Source organism: Glycine max, chromosome 12 (assembly GCF_000004515.6).
Source record: "Glycine max cultivar Williams 82 chromosome 12, Glycine_max_v4.0, whole genome shotgun sequence".
In the NCBI taxonomy this organism is placed as follows: Eukaryota; Viridiplantae; Streptophyta; class Magnoliopsida; order Fabales; family Fabaceae; genus Glycine; species Glycine max.
The window spans coordinates 5,491,544-5,510,593 of NC_038248.2; the positions used below are offsets into that span (position 1 = coordinate 5,491,544).

Genomic DNA, 19,050 nt, shown 5'->3' on the forward strand with positions numbered 1-19,050 from the left:
TAAGGGTTCATTTCTTTTTATACTAACCTTATTGGATTTGGAATTTATGAACCTGTCATATCATAATTATCAATTGAATAATACTTATTTTAATCATGTTTAGGTGTCTTTAATTGAGTAATTATTCTTAAATAAATTTAATAATAATAATTATGATCAAATGATTGGTATTCATATATACTAAAAGTCAAAATATATTTTTTCATATATAATGATATGTGATTAAAAGATGTATTCGATTTGGATATACTATTCATCTGACTAGATACTTTATCTAGTATAATGTTAATCGATCATTTCCATAACTTCAAATGCATTTGAAAATTACCAAAAAGACAGTTAAATTGGTTGGGACTGCTTCATTAGTGAAACGCAAGTTCTGCACATTCCGACAGCACATCATCAATTATTTAACAAGATGCCTTTTTCTTCCTTAATTTCAACCATTTTCAACTAGTCCTCTTCATGTTTGTTTGAAAAAAAAGATTCTCACTTTCTCAGCCACCGACACTTTCACACCAGGAATATCGATTAGATTTGTCTGACTTCATGCATAACCATGATGATTGATTTATCGTTTATAGTTTTATTATGATCTACTTTCTCTTACATTAACCAACATTTTTAAGTTAAAAAATAATGTTACAATTAGTTTTTTTTTAATATGTGGAAATCAAAGACAGTCTTAAATATTTATATAACTTATATTTTATTCAATCAATTAAATTAGACTCTCTCAATCTATTATAATTAATTAGCTACTTGACTTATGAATCTCAATCTATTATAATTAGTTAGCTACTTGACTTATGAATTAAAATGGGAGAGATCTCTCTCCTAAGATTTGCTGGACTATTAGTAATAGAAATATGATATCTAGCATAAATTGCCCAAAATAAATAGGTTTTACTTACATCTAAAAAAAATCAGCCATACATTATTCCTGACCTCAAGTCCAGTATATCTTTCATATCAACCTAAAATCCAATGTAAATTAAATGAAAATAAAGATAAACACATAAAGTAGCAATTGACACATAAAACAGTAATAGACACTCCCTCAAAGAAGAATTTCAACTGCGCAACATCCTTTCAAACCTAGCTAGGATAAATTCCTCAGGACCAGCTGAATAAATAAAGATATATGTACTTCTCATTCTCCTCCTCTAATGTAAAAGTATGGTAACATCATCCCTCTTTCATTTTTCTCATCTCTTGCAATCATCACTCATTAACAATACATAATAATTTGCTGCGCACAAATAAAATAACCTACATTACAGGCAACACTATACACTAACACAACAAGACCAAAATCCCCCAATTTAAGTATGGAAGAAAATATTTTCTATTATTATTAATTTTATAATGAATATTTAAATAATTGAAATCTAATAATATAACTCAAATATTAACACGTGCGAGAATGATCTATTTATTAAAAAAATATTGTATATAATTTTTTTTTCCATCAGAATAACACTCATGACAAGTAATATTAATATCCGACCCAATGAAATAAAAAAAACATTCTCGGACCTAGGAAAATGAAAAACTAATCATGTATTGAATGGATAATTTGGTGTATGAAAAAAAACAGATTTGGGAAAAAAGTAGAGGCAATGAGTGTGAAAGTACTTAGAGTGGAGCATGCATGTATGATGTAAGTATCAAAACGAGGGCCTTGCGGGGCTTGTGGGTTTGAAGGGAGAACCTTTATAGAAGAGGCGAGTGAGCCACGTGGTGGGATCCAGATCTGGAAGATCGTATTGGATTCGAAAGGGTGTATGTAAACCTCTCGGCTTTTGATTTTGTCCATGTCAGCAGATCAATGCGTCTCCAACGCGCCACGTCACGCGGGTCCCAGCGTACCACGTGGTGCACCGAGCCATTCACACCTTCATTTTGTACACGTCAGCATCCCCAGAATAATATCTTCTCCCCACTCTCTCTTCTCTTAACCTTTTGCCTTCGCTATTTCTCTGCCAGTCAAGTGTTTTCCATTAAAAATTTGTTTTCCGCGGAATAACAAAAGAAAAGAATAGAAAAAACGGATTAGGAGAGAAAAAAAAAAAAAAGAAAAGCTTTGAGAGAAATGTTAGAACCTTTTTTCTGATTTTTTTTTCCTTTGATTTTGATTTTTTTTTCTGTTGTAGTTTGTTGTTTTTTGCTCTCTATTTTCGAAACGAGATTGGAGCTCTGACTATTGTGGTTTTTGAATTTTTTTTTGGATTGTTTTTTCCAAGTTGCTGCATCGCGCTTGCAAATGGAGGTTTGGTTCCTGTCAGTGAAGCTCTGAAGGTTTGTTTCATAGTCCTATGATTCTTCTTTTTTTTTTTTTTTTGAATTTCTAATTCTCTCTTGCTGTGATTCCATTGGAAAAAAAAAAAACGGTTAAAACGCGATTTTAGATCGTGTTTTCTGGAACTTTTTTTGTTCTGTTTGGTTTAGATAATTAGAAACTTCATTGGTATATTTGTACGAGACATTTAACTGTTTTACGTTTGACTCTGTTTTCATTCCCTAATTTCTGAAGTCTGTGCTAATACATGAAAAATAATCTATGAAGCGTCTCAGCATAATCAATTAATTATAATTTTTGCATCAAATTTATAGTAATTGTATTTATTTCCCTAGAAGATTGAAATAAAAATGGCTCTTCCATTTTTATACCTGTCCTTCAGTGCATCTGGTGTTATATAAGGTGGATAAAAATATCTGGGAAAAAGAAAGAAAAACTAAGAAGACGATGTTTTAGATTATAACTTTGGAGTTTTTGTGTTTCATGTTGTCTTATTATATAAGCCTCTAACTATTCGAACTATTCGAATTTCTGAGGTCTGCTGATGTCTCCATGTAAAGTAATCTTGTGAAGAGTTTCTCATGTATGCATGTCTAATCAGATTTCGTCCGCAGTTTCTGTAAGGATGGTAAGTGAGTTTAGTTATTATATTCATTTTCTCAGGATATTGGTATGAATGGAAAGTTATACCTAGTGCTGAGACAGAAGCTTTGAGGGTTCTTTGATGCAGGAACAGGTTGTCGTTCCATTTCTTTAAATTTGCTATGAAATTTTTGTTTTTGAGATTTTCATTTCTGTCGGGGGGCTGGAGTTTGGAGGTATGGATCTATATTTTTCTATCTTAACTTTTTCAAATTACTACTATGTAATTATTATCAAGTCTATTTTTGTTATGTTTAGTCTGTTAACAATTACCATAAGCAATTACTGATTTTATTCCTTATGATATTGTGTATATGTAAATTTGTTTGGGCCCCTTGGGTGGAGTACCCTCAGGTATAGGGTATTTGGTTTTTTCTGAATTATGATGGAAAAAGCGCTGACTTGACTGATGGATAGGGTTGTGTTTGCAGAAATTGATAGTTCAAGTGCTTGGGATGTGGAGAATCCATGATTCACTTGGGGAGGATATCATGTTCGTGTGTTAATTCCTCACAATGTTTTTGCAGTGTGGTTGATATAGGCTGGTCCGATGAACAATAATGTTGGGAAAGGGAAAAAAGGTTTGGCAGAACAAAATCATATGTTTTTTGACAAAAAGAGTCTCGAAAATGGAGTAGTTAATGGAGGGGTAGCCTCTGGATCATCAACTGAAGATGACACAAGATTTAATAAGGTGGTTGAAGATGGAAACAATGGATTGAGGGGTCTGATTCAAATCCATGGGAGCTTGCAGATTTCACAACAACCACCTCAAGAGCCAGCCGTATGCTGGGAGAGATTTCTCCCATTAAGATCGATAAAAGTTTTGCTGGTGGAAGATGATGATTCGACACGCCATGTTGTGCGTGCTCTGTTACAGAATTGTAGTTACAAAGGTATTAATGTTGTCTTTGTGGTAAATCATGCCTTAGCACCAAGGTTAACAAATTGAGATTCAAGTTGTGCTAAGCTAATTTTTTAATTGTTAATCATAATTTGTATCAAATTGTAAGATTAGGAAGCAATGAAAAAATAACTTCAAACGTATCATACAAATGATATATAGTGTTCAATGTAATAATTTTGAACTAGAAATAGATCAAAACCTTAACTATAAGTCTCATAAAATAAAATTATTAGTTATATTAGAGTTTGTGAAGCCTCTATTTTGGAAGAATGGAAACAAAGCAATGAAACAACCAAATAGTGTCCATGCATTGAATGAGTGAGTGACAAAGTAGTAGAATAATCAAATAGCATAAGTTTGGGTGTGCTCCTTTAATTCCTTTTCATTTAACAATTTAAGCTTATATAACTCTTCAATTTCTTTCATGAGAATTAGTGAAAGAAAAGTAAAAAGAAGAAAAACTAACAAATCGGTGAATCATGCGATTCATATCAATGATACGAAATTGCACTAATTCATTCATGCATAACAAGATTCAAAGTCATTTGAGATTAATCTTATGCTATGAATTTATAGCGTGTTGAATCACATTGAATTGTATGATTCAAATCATGAATTGTAAGATTCTAATAATTATGCTTAGCACTTGAATGCATTTGTATAAAACTTATTTGTAACTATTGCCAATATGATTGAGATGCAAAATCCATACATAATCATGAGTGCACAGATTCAATTTCTTGCAATGCTACCCAAGCCCTATCGTGAAACCGCCTCTGATATTCAATGTCTCAGTGGCTGACTCTACAATGCTTCACTGAGCCTTTGTAGTCAGTCCCTCCATAGGTAGCCTTGTTTGAGACACCGACAATCAGCTCTGATACCAATTAATAAGTTCCCAAGCTTGGGGAATCCTCCCTTAAAAGCTATCTGTTAAGGGGAGAGAACCAAACACTTAAATACTCCACCAAACATCCCATACTACTCAATGTGGGAGTTAGGTACTCGATAATACCCAAGCCCCTTATCATCCCTTAACCCTTTTCCCCCCTCTTCCTTATAAGGCTTACCATGAGTCTCCCCTTGGACAAAAAAAAGTAATACAAACAGGATTGTATTGTTTGTACATTTGGTATATTTTTTGTAGTAGAAAAAATCTTACCATGCAGCTTTCTTTTACAGATTTGAGGTTGGACTTTCAACCACTAAGTATTAATTAGTTTTTGCATTGGTTTTAGATTGAGAACTCTGCCTAGATAAAAATTTTTTTTTTTTTGATATATATGAAGTAAGTTTCAACTTTTTCATGGGCTCCATGTTTTATGCATTTATTATACAGTCTTGCTTTATTTTTACTATTGAATGATTCTTTGCTACGTATCCTCTAGGGAGGTCCCAGTATTGGTATATAACCTTTCAGTTCATGTATTTTACTCTGTTCTGTAGTTATTTGAGATATATTCTTGTGTGTTTTACATTGAAACATGATAGATAACTTGTACATAGAGGGAAAGAACTTGTGTTGATGGCAAATTTTAAGCTGAAATGTGAGGATAATACTTCCTAATTTCCAGTACAGATGTTAATTACAATCTTTTTGCATACAAAACTGTTAATAAATAGTCAAACTTGGGCCTTGGGGTGGCTTTAATTGCATCTTTATATTTATTTTACTTTGATGTAAACTGAATTGTCTCTCTAGCAAATAGGTGCTTAAACAATGAGTGCCATAATTCTTAAAACCTATTTTCTTCATCTATGGTTTTACAGTCACTGCCGTTTCCAATGGCCTTCAAGCGTGGAAAGTCCTGGAAGATCCAGAAAATGGCATTGATCTTGTCCTAACAGAGGTAGCTATGCCTATTTTGTCTGGAATAGGTCTTTTGTGCAAGATCATGAGCCACAAAACTCTGAAGAATATTCCTGTGATTAGTAAGCGGCATACCAAAGTTATACTCTGTTCCAAATTTAAGTATATATTTTCAATGACTATTGCTCATGTGGTGTTTTGTTTATTGCACATGTTCAAATACATGCAGTGATGTCATCTCATGATTCTATGGGTATAGTCTTTAAGTGTTTGTCAAAAGGTGCAGTTGATTTTTTAGTGAAACCTATTCGGAGGAATGAACTTAAAAACCTCTGGCAGCACGTTTGGAGAAGATGCCACAGTGTGAGTTGATTTACATTTTGTCTCAGGCATGTACTGAAACAAATTACAGTGTTTTTTTTATCAAAGTGAATCACTTCATTTCTTCCACTTGAAAAGTAAAAGAACGTATATATTTCTGTGTGTTTTGAATACAAACACTAATATCCTTTTTATAGGCTAAGAATAACTAACCCTATTAAGGAATATAGGGAAATAATATAAAAAGGAAATATGAAAATAATGAGATATTTATCTAAATCTAATAATGCCAACACAATTACAATTTCTTTTCAGTTTAAGGACCCAATTAAAAATTCCCAAAAAGTTTAGGACCTACTAATGTATTAAAACTAAAAAGATACTCCCTCCTGTCCTTATTATAAGGTCTAAGTTAAAAGTATGATTTGGTCCTTTTTATAAGGTCCAATCTAAAATGTCTCCTACATTTATTATTTTTCACAAAAATACCCTTTATTAAAGTCAGTTCTAGAATAATGTGACAGTGAGAGAAATATAACACATTAATGTTTTTGTTAGTTTTGGAAATTAATTTAAGACAAATGTAATGCTGTTAACTAAATTTACCAAATTCCTTTATCTTGGTGATTTAGTTAATTGGACCTTATAATAAGGACCAAAGGAAATACTTTTTAAGCTTCCCTTCAAGTTGGTAAATGGATATCAAGTTCTGGAAATCTTACCATAGGGAGCTCCTTGGTCAATACATCTGCCAATTGGAGTCTTGAAGGAATGTAAGTTGTAGTTATAAGACCATTATCTAATTTCTCTTTAATGAAGTGCCTGCCAATCTCTATATGCTTGGTTTTGTCATGCTGTACAGGGTTGTGGACAATGCTAATAGTAGAATTATTATCCCAAAACAACCTCAGAGGGTTTTCATAATTTATCTTAAGGTCATCAAGAATGATCTTCATCCATAATATCTCACAGATGTTCTGTGCCATAGCTCAAAACTCTACTTTTGCACTAGACCAAGCAATTACATTTTTTATACTCCTCCATGTTACTAGGTTTCTCTGAAGCTTGCAATACCCTGAGATGTATCCTTTATCAACAACTGACTCAGCTTAGTCTTCATTTGTATACATTTCCTTGGGTAGCTTGCATTCTCTTCTAAATAACAGTCTGCTTTATCTGTTGTCCTACAAGTGTTGTTCTTGGGGATCATGCATGAATTGGCTTACCACACTCACAGCATAAGCAGTGTCTGGTCTAGTATGGGACAAGTAGATGAACTTTCCCACTGGTGTCTGGTACTGTGACTTCTCTACTGTTGGCCTTAATCCCCACTTCCAATCTTGTGGTTCTGCTCAATGGGAACTTTGAATGTTTTACACCCTTATTTGCTTGTTTCTTTGAGAAGATCAAGTAAAAACTTTCTTTGGGTGATAAAGGTACCTTGTTTGGAATAGGCAACCTCTATCCTAAGAAAATACTTAAGCTTTCCCAATTCTTTCATTTCAAACTAGGTTCCCAACTTCTCCCTCATAACCTTCTTTTTAGTCTAATCATTACTTGCAATGATCATATCATCCACATAGAGTAAGAGTGTGAATTTCCCATCATGCGAGTGTTTTATGAAAAAGGTATGATCATTGTAAGATGTGTGTAATACCACACTTCAGGATGCTTTATTTTTAATAAAGATATCATATAATTAAGGATACAATGAAAGAATAAAAATCCCTAATTCCTAGTTATACACCTTTCCATATTTCCCTATTTACATACAAGAAAATCATATCTTTACAATACCCCTCAAGTTGAAGCATATATGTCATACGAACCCAACTTGTCACGAATGTAGTCAACATGAGAACCCTTGAGAGATTTAGTGAACATGTCTACCAGTTGGTCTTTGGAGCTAACAAAGTCAGTGGTGAATTGCCAAGTGTACCTTCTCCCTTGCATAATGACAGTTTATCTCAATGTGGTTGGTTCGTTCATGAAAGACTGAATTAGATGTGATGTGGAGAACAACTTGATTTTCACATATGAGCTTCATGTTATGAGTATCTTAAAATTTTAACTGTTGGAGAAGTTACCTAAGCCTTGTAATCTCACATGCAGTTGTTGCCATAGCGTTATTCAACTTTGGCACTGGATGTAGCCACTATATTCTATTTCTTGTTTCGCCAGGAGATCATATTTCCTCCAATAAGAACATGATATCCAAAAGTGGAACCATATATCTGATAGTGATCCTGCCCAGTCAGCATCAAAGTAATAAATGATTATGGTATTGTCTTTGTCTTCATATAATAATCCATATCCTGGTGCAATCTTGATGTACTGAAGGATGCACATAACAACATCCCAATGACTGTCACAAGTGGCATTAAGGAATTGACTCACCATGCTGACAACAAAGATGATGTCTGGTACAATGAGGTAATTACGTCTGCCCACAAGTCGTCAATATCTTCCCGAGTTTTTTAGCGGCTCACCCTGACCTGGAATAAGCTTGGCAGTAGGATCCATTGCAATGTTGTTAGGGCGACAATCAAGCATACTTGTCTCAGTTAGGATGTCCAAAGCATACTTTCGTTAGGAGACAACAATGCCAGATGAGGATTTGTCAACCTCAATGCCTAAGGAATGCTTGAGCAAACAAAAATGTGAATGCTGATTCTAAGGCAAATAAGCTATTATTTAGGGACTCCCACTAATTGTAACACTCCCCCTCAAGCTGGTGCAGATCTTAAATTGAGCAAACAAAAATGTGAATGCTGATCGATAATAATGCCTCATTATGGTGGGCAGATCTTAAATTAGCCCTTCATAATCCCCAACATGAGATGGTGTTAAAGGGAGGGCTAACATGGAAGGTGGGGAATGGAACTAAAATCAAGTTTTGGGAGGATCATTGGGGCTTTGGAGACACATCGCTGCTGGCAAAATACCCCAGTTTGTACCTAATTTCAGACCAACAGCACAACTATATTCAGGAGATGGGTCAGCAAACAGACAAAGGGTGGGAGTGGAAATTTAAATGGAGAAGACACTTGTTCGACAGAGAGCTTGAGATGGCAGATTGCTTCCTTTCTGAAGTTGCTGGCAGCAGTATCCAGATTCACAAAAAAGATGAGTGGATCTGGAAAGCAGAGCCTACTGGACAATATTCGGTAACAAGCGCCTATAATATGCTCAATGGAGTGGATGTTGAGGAGGATAATGGGTGGATGTTTGAGGAGTTATGGAAGATTCGAGTCCCAACTAAAATCACTATTTTTGCATGGAGGTTATTAAAGGAGAGACTACAAACGAAGGCAAATTTGAGGAGGAGAAGGGTGGCAATTAATGATCCATTATGCCCATTTTGTGGTAATTCTGAGGAGAACGAAGCGCATGTATTTCTGACATGTGACAAAATACTCCCATTATGGTGGGAATCTATGAAATGGGTCAACCTTCATGGAGCTTTTCCGCAGAAACCGTGGCAGCACTTTTCCCAGCATGCATTCTGTTTTCCTAGCAAAATTCGTATTAACCGATGGAGAAGTTGGTGGCTTGCCCTCACATGGACAGTGTGGCAGCACCGGAATAAAATCATCTTCTCAAATGAAACTTTTGATGGAAACAAATTAATGGAGGATGCTATTTTTACATTATGGACATGGCTGAAGAACTTTGAGAAGGACTTTGCTCTCACTTACAGCTATTGGTCGTCTAACATAGCAGCAGGATTTGTATTTTCAGGGGGGTAGAAACCATAGACAGTGGGTGTTGTAGGTCTTTGTAATACCTAGCTTTGGTTCCTTGCGAGACTGCTATTAGTCTGAGCTTGGAACCATGTTGCTGGCAAGCTAATCTAATTACATGTACTGTTTGGTACCTCTGGTACTCACTATATATATAATATATTTTATCTTTGCTGATCAAAAAAAAAAAAAAAGCTGGTGCAGATATATCATATGCATTAAGCTTGTTACATATAGTTTCAACCCGGGGTCCTTTAAGAGACTTGGTAAAAATATCTGCCAATTGATCATTGGAACCAACAAAATCAGTCGTGATTTCCTCAAACAACACCTTTTCTCTTACTAATTGATAATCTATCTTTGTGTTTAGTCTGTTCATGGAAGACCATATTAGATGCAACTTGAAGAGCAACTTGATTGTCACAAATAAGCTTAGTGTCCTGAGTGTCAGCAAACTGTATGCAGCTGCTACCATGGCACGGTATTCAGCTTTGGTGCAGAATCTAGCAACTATATTTTGCTTCTTGCTTCTCCAGGAGATCGAATTCTCTCCAAGCAAAACACAATAACCAGAGGTAGATCTCCTGTCTGATGGTGATCTTAACAACCAATTTTGGCATTGCCTTTGTCTTCATATAGGAGTCCTCGACCTAGTGCATTCTTGATATATCTGAGGATGTGCATGACAGCATCCCAATGGCTATCACAAGGGGCACGGAATAGCATGCCCGCAGGCGGAAAAGAAAAAAGAAAAAGGTGTAGAATTTCTGAATTGTGTCTTAACAAGATCACACACGACTGTCTATATAATATATATTTACAATAAATACAAATAAATATGAATGCTGATTCTAAGGCTAATAAGCTATTAATTAGGGATTCTACCACTAATTCTAACAGTGACAAAATAATAAAAGCCTAAAGTTACCTGGCTCTTATGATTTGGTCGCTAGAGAGACTAGACTTTATACGTGTTGAACAGAAAAAGTGCCCAGTTATAAAGACTGGGCACACAAGGGACAATGACCTACTGTGAAGATTGGATACATGAGATTGGTTACAGATGATGGCTGATGTCAGCGGAAAAGAGAATCCCATTAGATAGGAGTTAATACCTACTTGAAAGAATAATGTCTGAATATTAAATTCATAAATTACAGTTGTACTAAAGTAATTTACATAAAGAAATGACTTGAAATATAAGGAAAATCACTGAAATATTATTTCTTGATTTTCAGTGTATATTAAGGGTCTATTTATACGGCTCTATTCATAAAATCAAGCTCAATTAAACAATCCTAATAAGGAATAAATCAAATTAAATCTACAAAAAAAGGAAAGAAAATATAAACACATTAAGCACATGCTGCACACGTTACAACAGAATAATTTCTGAATACTATCACTTTGATGATTTGAAACCATACGAGGTGTTACATTAGACCAAACAGCATGATTACATACCTAAAATAAGACTGAAAATCTGGTAGATATCTATAATAATTACAGTACAGCTAATGAGGGACTGCTACAACATTATATAAACTTGTATTGATAATTACTTGCTAGAATATAGCTATACAGTAAGAAAATCTGTCCTAATAAAAGGAAATCAAGCAATAAATCTGTCCTAACAGAAACAACTCATTCCAAGACAGCAACCCATCACAGTTTATCTTGTTGATCAACTTAAATATCCAACTATCCAGTTCATTCTTCAATATTCAATATCACTCCTTAACTGATATAAGGATCAATGAAGGAATTGCAAAAGATAATTACTGCATTCCTCCTTTCAATCAAATTTGAAGTTTCTTTTACGTAGAGATCTATGCCTTAAAGATGCAATAATGGATTAAAGTAGTTTATATTATTCTATCCTATTGATCTTATCATTTTTCAACTTAAACAATAAATTGATTCTTCAATAATCAATGATTCAATGTCATTCCTGAACTTGGATTAACACACTTCCTCAGTCTAGTGGTAGTGGGAGTGAAAGTGCGACCCTCACCAGAAAATTTGCAAAGTCAAGAAGTAATGATGCATATGAAAACAATAGTGACAGCAGTGATGAGAATGACTATGGAAGCAGAGGCTTGAGCATTCGTGATGGAAGTGACAATGGAAGTGGCACTCAGGTATTGCACGTATCTCATAAAATATACATGTTCTCTTAATTGAATCACCCTTAAGTAATATTTCCCCATCGGAGGGCAAGGTTACCACATTATGCTGTGTCGATATCATTTTTTGCTCATGAAAATTAGTTTCTAAATCCATGTGTTGTCACTGTTTGATGTTTTTAAATTTCCTTATATGAAATTTCTTCTATTTAAGACTCAACACATGCAGTAGTTCAGCTCTGAAGAACACAAATTCATCATTTTTTATCGATGGATCAATTATTTTCTAATGGCTCGGTAATAACATTGAATCTTCAATACTGACTAGCTTCACTTGAGCAATTTGATATGGTAATTTTAAGTGGACAGAAAATAGGGATTTTAAATTTCTAGACAAGTCACATGGGTCTTGAAAGCAGGGCTAGGTACTGGGACAGACCAATAAACATTAGCAGGAAAAAAAAGACTTTGAGGACTGTGGTAGCTGACAATAAGAAATGGATTTTTAGAGTCTGAGTTGTCATTTAGGGTTATTAGTGATGAATAAAGAAGAGAAGAATAATGGACGTCGTTCATTGATCAGGTTAACCTACATAGGTTTCACTTAGCAAAAGGTTGCATGTGCCAATTACTTGCCATAACAATTAAACAAGCCAACAAGTGTCACTGAACTATCTTGTCATCCATAGTTTAATCATCATTTGATTGTCCTATATCCAATCACTTATGTTCTTTTTGTTAGTGGAACTGAGGATAGTATGATGCATGCTATTATTTGTTTTGTAATTCATACTACACAATTTTAAATCATATATTGTAGAAATTCGCATATTAATGTAGGGAGAACCACAATTTAGGAATTCTTGGCAGTTATTTTCAGTTTAGGAACAATTTACTGCTGAATGGTTAACATTGTTTGGAGGGTGGTTAATGGGTTAATTCCCCCATTAAAAAAAAATCTTTACAGGGTTCTCACTTAAATTGGGAGTTTCACTTGAAAAAACTTGAGAAATAAAGAATCTTGTGAATTATAATGTCTTTTGTTTTTTTATCAACTGTACCCTATTCAGATGGAGATGGGAGAAGTTCTTTGTTTTTGTTCTGTGTGTTTTCTAGGAATTATATATTAAAGCTTCTGTGTCACCCTTTAATCATCTAGACTTCTTGCTTGACAAATTAATATGAAAATTCAATATTCCTTGTAAAATCAAATCTTTTTTTTTGGATGTTGGTTTTTATTATGATTAATAGGCATGATTTATTGCTGATTTGTAAGCCCTGCCCCACTTTTTCTCCCCCACCTGTGTTATATGTAGGTCAGGTTCAAAAATGGTCGGACACTGTTTTTGCACTGTAACTTCGCAAATTATCTACTTTCCTACAAAACAACCATTTTGGGACTCTTGAGCATTTGATATGTCCTACTTTCTTTGAAGCAAATTTTGATGGGTTTGTGATATTGGTTTTGGTTAAAACGAGGCCCAAATTTTATGGCAGTGTGCAGTTTATGAAAATCTTTGGTGTCCTTGGTTGGAGTGGAGCACATGCATCACTTAGGATATTTGATTGCCATTACATTTTCTGTGTAATATGAAAATGTTTATTGCTTCCTTTATTTGTTATGCCCTAACTATTGCTGGGGACAAAGAATGGATAGCTTGCTGGGTTTCTTTTTTCATGTTCTTTTTTGTTTTTTGTGTTTTCTGGTCTGGTTGATTTCTTGCTGCTTCATTTCTGTGCTTTCTCTCATCACTCAGAAAATTACTTTTCTATTAAAAAATAGTTAACCATATGTTACTTAATTGTTCACTTTTCTGTGTGATTGTTCCTACACAAATGAACAATAAATATTTTTGCAAGCAATTCGAAAATTGTATTTACCCCTTATTTATTTATCTAAATACCCCAAAGTCCTAGTAAAGCTCCTATTTTATGTAGAGTTCATGGACTAAATGTCTAGCTCAAGTTGGCAGTCCTCATCCAGTTTCACCTCATAAACAGTTGGTTGATGCCCCTGATAGCACATGTGCCCAAGTGATGCAAACAAAGACTGAAAAAGTTAGTAGTAGATGGGTGCATGCGACGGAAAAAGAGTGCCATGAACTTATTGATCTTGGTATGCCTCGATAGTATGTATTTTTTTACTTGTCTATCTTGATTTGGATATTTCCCCAAATAAACCACTTAGTTACTTTCTTTCCAGATGATGTTGCAAGGGTTAAGGACTTGGCTATGGGAATATCTTTGAATATGCAACTAGAGCATCCACTCGAGGAACTGTCTAGCAATCCAATTGTGGGTAAAGGGGCAAATAAGATGTCTGATGTAGATGATATGCAGATCATTAAGAGAAAGAGCAATGTCTGTGAAAAAGGACAATTGGAATACAATGGTGATAAAACCGGGACACAGGAAAATCAGGCTATGAATGTTATTGATGTTACTGATAGCAACAGTCCACAGGCTGAAAGCAGAGACTTGAACACTCCAAATGGGTTTTCTGGTTTTTCACAATCAAAAGCAAACTGTTGCCCCAAAGAGCATCCATCCCTTGAACTAACTCTGAAAAGGCTGGGAGAAGTAGGAGATGCTAAAAATGTCACTGGTGAAGAATGCAATGTCTTGAGACATTCAGATCAGTCAGCATTCTCAAAGTAAGAGGAAATTTGCCAGCACAAATACCTTATTTTGGAAGCAAATATTGTTGCACTACATTGATAACGTTTAATTTTTTTCTTTATTCTGCAGATATAATACTGTTTCTGCTAACCAGGTGATGCTCTTCAGTCCTTTGACGGCAAGAACTTTATTTATTGTGTAAAAATTAAGATTTTTGTGTTGCATAATTTGCAATTTTGCATTTACATTTTTCATCCCAAATTCCACTTATCTCATTGTCTATTCCCCACCGTTAATCATCTCTCAATGAATATAAGATTTCTTCCAAGCCAACAAGGGGTAATGGGATTAATTGAATCATCAAAAAATTTCTAATACACAATATGAAGAAATGATATCAATATGCTGTGTGTTATAGTTATTTCTCCGCAATTTGCAAGGAAATTCTGGGTACCATTAGCTGGAGAATAGTGTTTATCACCAAATCTTAATCTTTGGGCAATCCTTATGTTTTCTTTACTTTTTATCAGGCTCAAACTGGAAATGTAGGAAGCTGTTCCCCACTAGACAATAGCTCAGCTGCACCAAATACAGAGACAATGCACAACTTTCCATCTCATTCAAATGGCACTCCTTCAAATCAAAAATCTAATGGGAGCAACAACATCAATGACAGGGCCTCCACTAATACATATCTTGGCACCAAACCTGATACTTTTGACAAGAAGCCGGAGTCTGGAAGAGGGATTGGCTCGTATAATTCTTGTGAACTCCTAACTGTGCAGAACAATAGCATTTCTTCATCTCAGAAGAAAACTTCTGCCTGGGAAGAATATACAGAAATCATTAAAGAATCAGTAGGAGGCTCTGAACAAGGATTCCAAGTCGAGCACACTTACTATCAGCTTCACCATTATAATCACATTGCCCATAAAGCTGCAGTAGATCCCTAATCAGATCATGATCTCTTACTGAAAAGCTCAACTCCGCAATGTGTATCATCAAATGCATTTGGAGGGCCAGCAGAAAGTAATGCTGCAAACTATGGTGTGGATGGAAATGCAGTGGAGAGTGATCATGGGAGCAATAATGGACAGGATGGAAGCAACAACTTGACAATCAGAACGATAAATGTGGAAAACGGAAATGTGGCTGCTGGGAGCATTGGAATTGGTGGCATTGATAGGAAAAGCATTGGGAACGGGACAGATGAAGTACGGCTTGCATTGAGAGAGGCTGCCTTGACCAAATTTCGCCTAAAGAGAAAAGAAAGATGCTTTGAGAAGAGGGTAATCTATTTTTAATTACATTGTCCTAATATGTTCTCTGTAGATCTTTGTTGCATGTGGATTTTGTCAATTTGAGTATGTCATACTCATTGTTTGTGTTCCCATAATTTCTATAAATGAACTGATGGCTTATTGAGATTCCAACAAGTTGGATGATGCTGTTAATATAATCTACTTATTTGAAAGCATCCTATGCAAAAAATATGTTGCCGTTGGCATTATCTATATGCATAGTTATCTACTCTCCATCCTGGGTATTTTATATTTCTGTAATTTTATCAAATTATATCCACTTTATTTAAAGTTAAGATATTTTCTTCCAATGTTACTTTCTTTGTATGACTGGTATGTTCATGTTTGAGTCAGTGATTTGATCCTCATCATTAATAAGCACGGTATGTTATATATTGCCAACTTGAATTTGGCTTGTTTCCATATTCTGGAATTTTCATTTATTTTTCAGGTTCGATATCACAGCAGGAAAAAACTAGCAGAACAGCGACCACGTATTAAGGGACAATTTGTCAGACGAATAGTGTATGGTGCTGCATGGCTGGGTTCATTTTATATTTTTATGTTGCGTTATGCAAGTGCTGGGTTAACTTCTGTCCAATTTTTTCTCAGGTCTGAAGGCAAAGAAGAAAAAGATAAACAAAGTGACAACCTGGTGCCTGGGGACAATTCTATCGACATTCCTCAATAACACCAGCCAAAATGGTGATCATTATTTGACTGATTCCGTTCCATTAACTGCCTCTAGCTTCTTGCTATCGGACTAGCTTCTTCACACGTTCACCTAGGAAGTAGCTTGGAGGTTTGTGTTAGAGGAATCTGTGATTAGGTAGTTGAAATTTATCTCTATTGTGTGAAAATCAGACATTTAATTTGAAATTTCTAGACAATGTTCTAGATTCTGTTTATGTTTGTCTGAACTTTAAAACTCCAAATGGACCCATAGAAGTGGTTACCTTTGGATAGGTTAACCTCTGATGAAATAAAATTTATCATGTTAGCTTTCATTTTGGTTACACCTGGTTAACAGCTAATGCTGTTCCTTTCTGAGAATTATAACATGCTTGCTGAGATCTAGATCCAATACTGGAATAGATGTCTTGAATTGATTGTCGTGGGTAAAAAGAAAGGGAGAATGGAGCTTCCCTGCCTCGTATGTTTCATAAGTCATAACTATGAAGCAGGGACAGTTCAAGGAATGAACCATGTCTGTTGTGTTGTGCGAGTATGGAATATGTCAGCTGTCAACCATGTTCATGTCTTTGTTCGACACGCAAGGATTGTGTCAAAACCAAGTCCATGTCATGTCATTATTTTTTCATCAATTCCTTCACCCCCCAAAAGTAAAATCTTATTCATCTATTTAAAATGATTGTCTTGAAATGGGACAGTCACCACTTCTCCTTAACTTGTGCTGTGACGCGAACTGTTTAAAATAGTTGGATTTCCTCAAGTAGCGTCAATCATAAATCAATTATTGTGATGATATTCTATTAGCAAGAATTGTTTCATATTTCAAAAAAAAAAAAAAGAGAAGCAAGAATTGTTTCAGCTGTCTACTTCAACCCATGGCCCCCTCTTCTAGTAAAATTATAAATAAGCAAATTCCTGACAAATGTCTTCAAATATTTGATAGAGATTTAGAACTACAAAATATTTAACAATTTTTTTAAGTTTTTAATATATTAAAGAGAAAAATAGTATGATCTACTGACAGTGTAAAATTATTATTATTTTAAATTATCAGTACATTGGTATTAATTCTATTAAATGTTATAGTAATCATGCAAAATAATTTTTAAAGTTTTTAATACATTAAAAATGTTTTTTTCTTAGTGTCTTTAGAATATTGGATTTAATAAATAAACTTCGTGTTTGTATACCTAAAATGTCAGTAGTCGAACTTTGTTGGTACGGAGGCAAACATGTAGGGGTTCTTTTACTTGTTTTTCTCTCACGATTCAAAAATAAAGGTAATTGAAGTCACCAATTGGTTTTCCTTGAAGCATGGAAGGGGAGTACGACCAAGTTGGATTGCCTACTCAAAAACATTAGAGGCTACATTTGGGTTCATCAAGCGACCTAATATGGAATGATACCTACCTACCTATCCATAGTTTCCAGTTCAATTTTCTCGTAGTTTTTACATCCCATTGCTAATCGTACAGTCTATAGCACATTTTGTAGGTACGAATTTTCCTATTGGATGGTAGGGGCTTGACCACGTTCCAAGTATGTCCCTCCAATAAAAAGAGAAAAGTTTGATAGGCAATACAATATAATAAGAGATAAAGAAAAATAGAAAGTATTGATGTAGTGTGTGATATATAGAAGTATCTATATAATCATTCCAATGAAAAAGGGATATAAAGTGTTGGGAATTCAGCAAGTTTACTTGCTATGATATGGCCCTATGCAAAAGGACAGGGTAAAGGGATTCTTCAAAATGGCCTAGCAGTAGCAGTTTCTTTTTCTCACTCCTAACACCGGCTCTCATGCACTTTTTCATTACTCCCAAACATAATTAGTGTGTTTGGTTTATGTCAATATAATTTTGCAAGGTATGAATTCAAACACAATCTTACCCGTTCTCTCAATGATGCTGCGCCTCACCCTTCAAATTCACCATTTCATGTACAACAATAACATGCCAGGTTGGCTTTTAAAGAAAGCTTTTGTGATCAAAATGTTAACATACGCAAATCAATGCATATATGAAGTGGGTAGATGTATCCGTACTTCATTCCAAGTAACCGTGCTCCTAAATAAGCGCTGTTACAAATTTTATTAAGTTTTGGATACCGAGTGCCATTTTGAATTAAAATAGTATGACAAAGATGTGGAATTCACACATATTTTTTAAAATTTCTCTTCCTTTCTCTCCTTTTTCTTCAAAACCAAACCCTTAATAAAAGAAACCCCAATCTCAACCTATAAATATCTAATAAAATTATGATTGTTCAGAGAAAATGAAGTAGTAACACTTGTATGAATGGAGCATCTACTAAGTTGCCCAAAATGTTGGAATTTGAATCATCTGAGCATAACATCATAATAAGATATCCTATATCTGGATTCTGTCAATGCATAAAGTTCAATTTAATATGGTTACCTAGCTCTGACATCTAATTTAATGGATGCAAATATTTTCCCCTTTCCTTCGTGTGTTGCGTAACCCATTTGAAATGATCACAAAGCCGTGCAGGTGCTATCTTTGGGGGAAGAAATTAGGGTTTATAAAAAACTTAAGTGCATCATTACACATTTACACTTGGAAAT

At 34.7% G+C, this 19,050-nt stretch overlaps 1 protein-coding gene across 14 annotated transcripts; it reads left to right on the forward strand.

Moving 5' to 3' along the window:
- The first annotated feature begins 1,972 nt into the window (after nucleotides 1–1,972).
- Nucleotides 1,973–16,778, forward strand: PRR3B (two-component response regulator PRR3B). Of its 14 annotated transcripts, XM_041007101.1 has the most exons (14): nucleotides 1,993–2,097; nucleotides 2,247–2,301; nucleotides 2,839–2,930; nucleotides 3,033–3,120; nucleotides 3,376–3,840; nucleotides 5,622–5,783; nucleotides 5,891–6,024; nucleotides 11,705–11,866; nucleotides 13,853–13,967; nucleotides 14,055–14,505; nucleotides 14,600–14,624; nucleotides 15,001–15,759; nucleotides 16,223–16,296; nucleotides 16,384–16,778. In XM_041007101.1, exons 5-12 carry the CDS (start codon nucleotides 3,495–3,497, stop codon nucleotides 15,421–15,423), a joined length of 1,818 nt encoding a protein of 605 aa, XP_040863035.1. In that variant the 5' UTR covers nucleotides 1,993–2,097; nucleotides 2,247–2,301; nucleotides 2,839–2,930; nucleotides 3,033–3,120; nucleotides 3,376–3,494; the 3' UTR covers nucleotides 15,424–15,759; nucleotides 16,223–16,296; nucleotides 16,384–16,778. The 14 variants fall into 14 exon arrangements, with proteins under 14 accessions (XP_040863024.1, XP_040863027.1, XP_040863030.1 ...); XM_041007090.1 differs by having other exon boundaries at nucleotides 1,973–2,301; nucleotides 3,362–3,840; nucleotides 13,790–13,967; XM_041007093.1 differs by having other exon boundaries at nucleotides 1,973–2,097; nucleotides 2,247–2,930; nucleotides 13,790–13,967.
- Nucleotides 16,779–19,050: the final 2,272 nt, after the last annotated feature.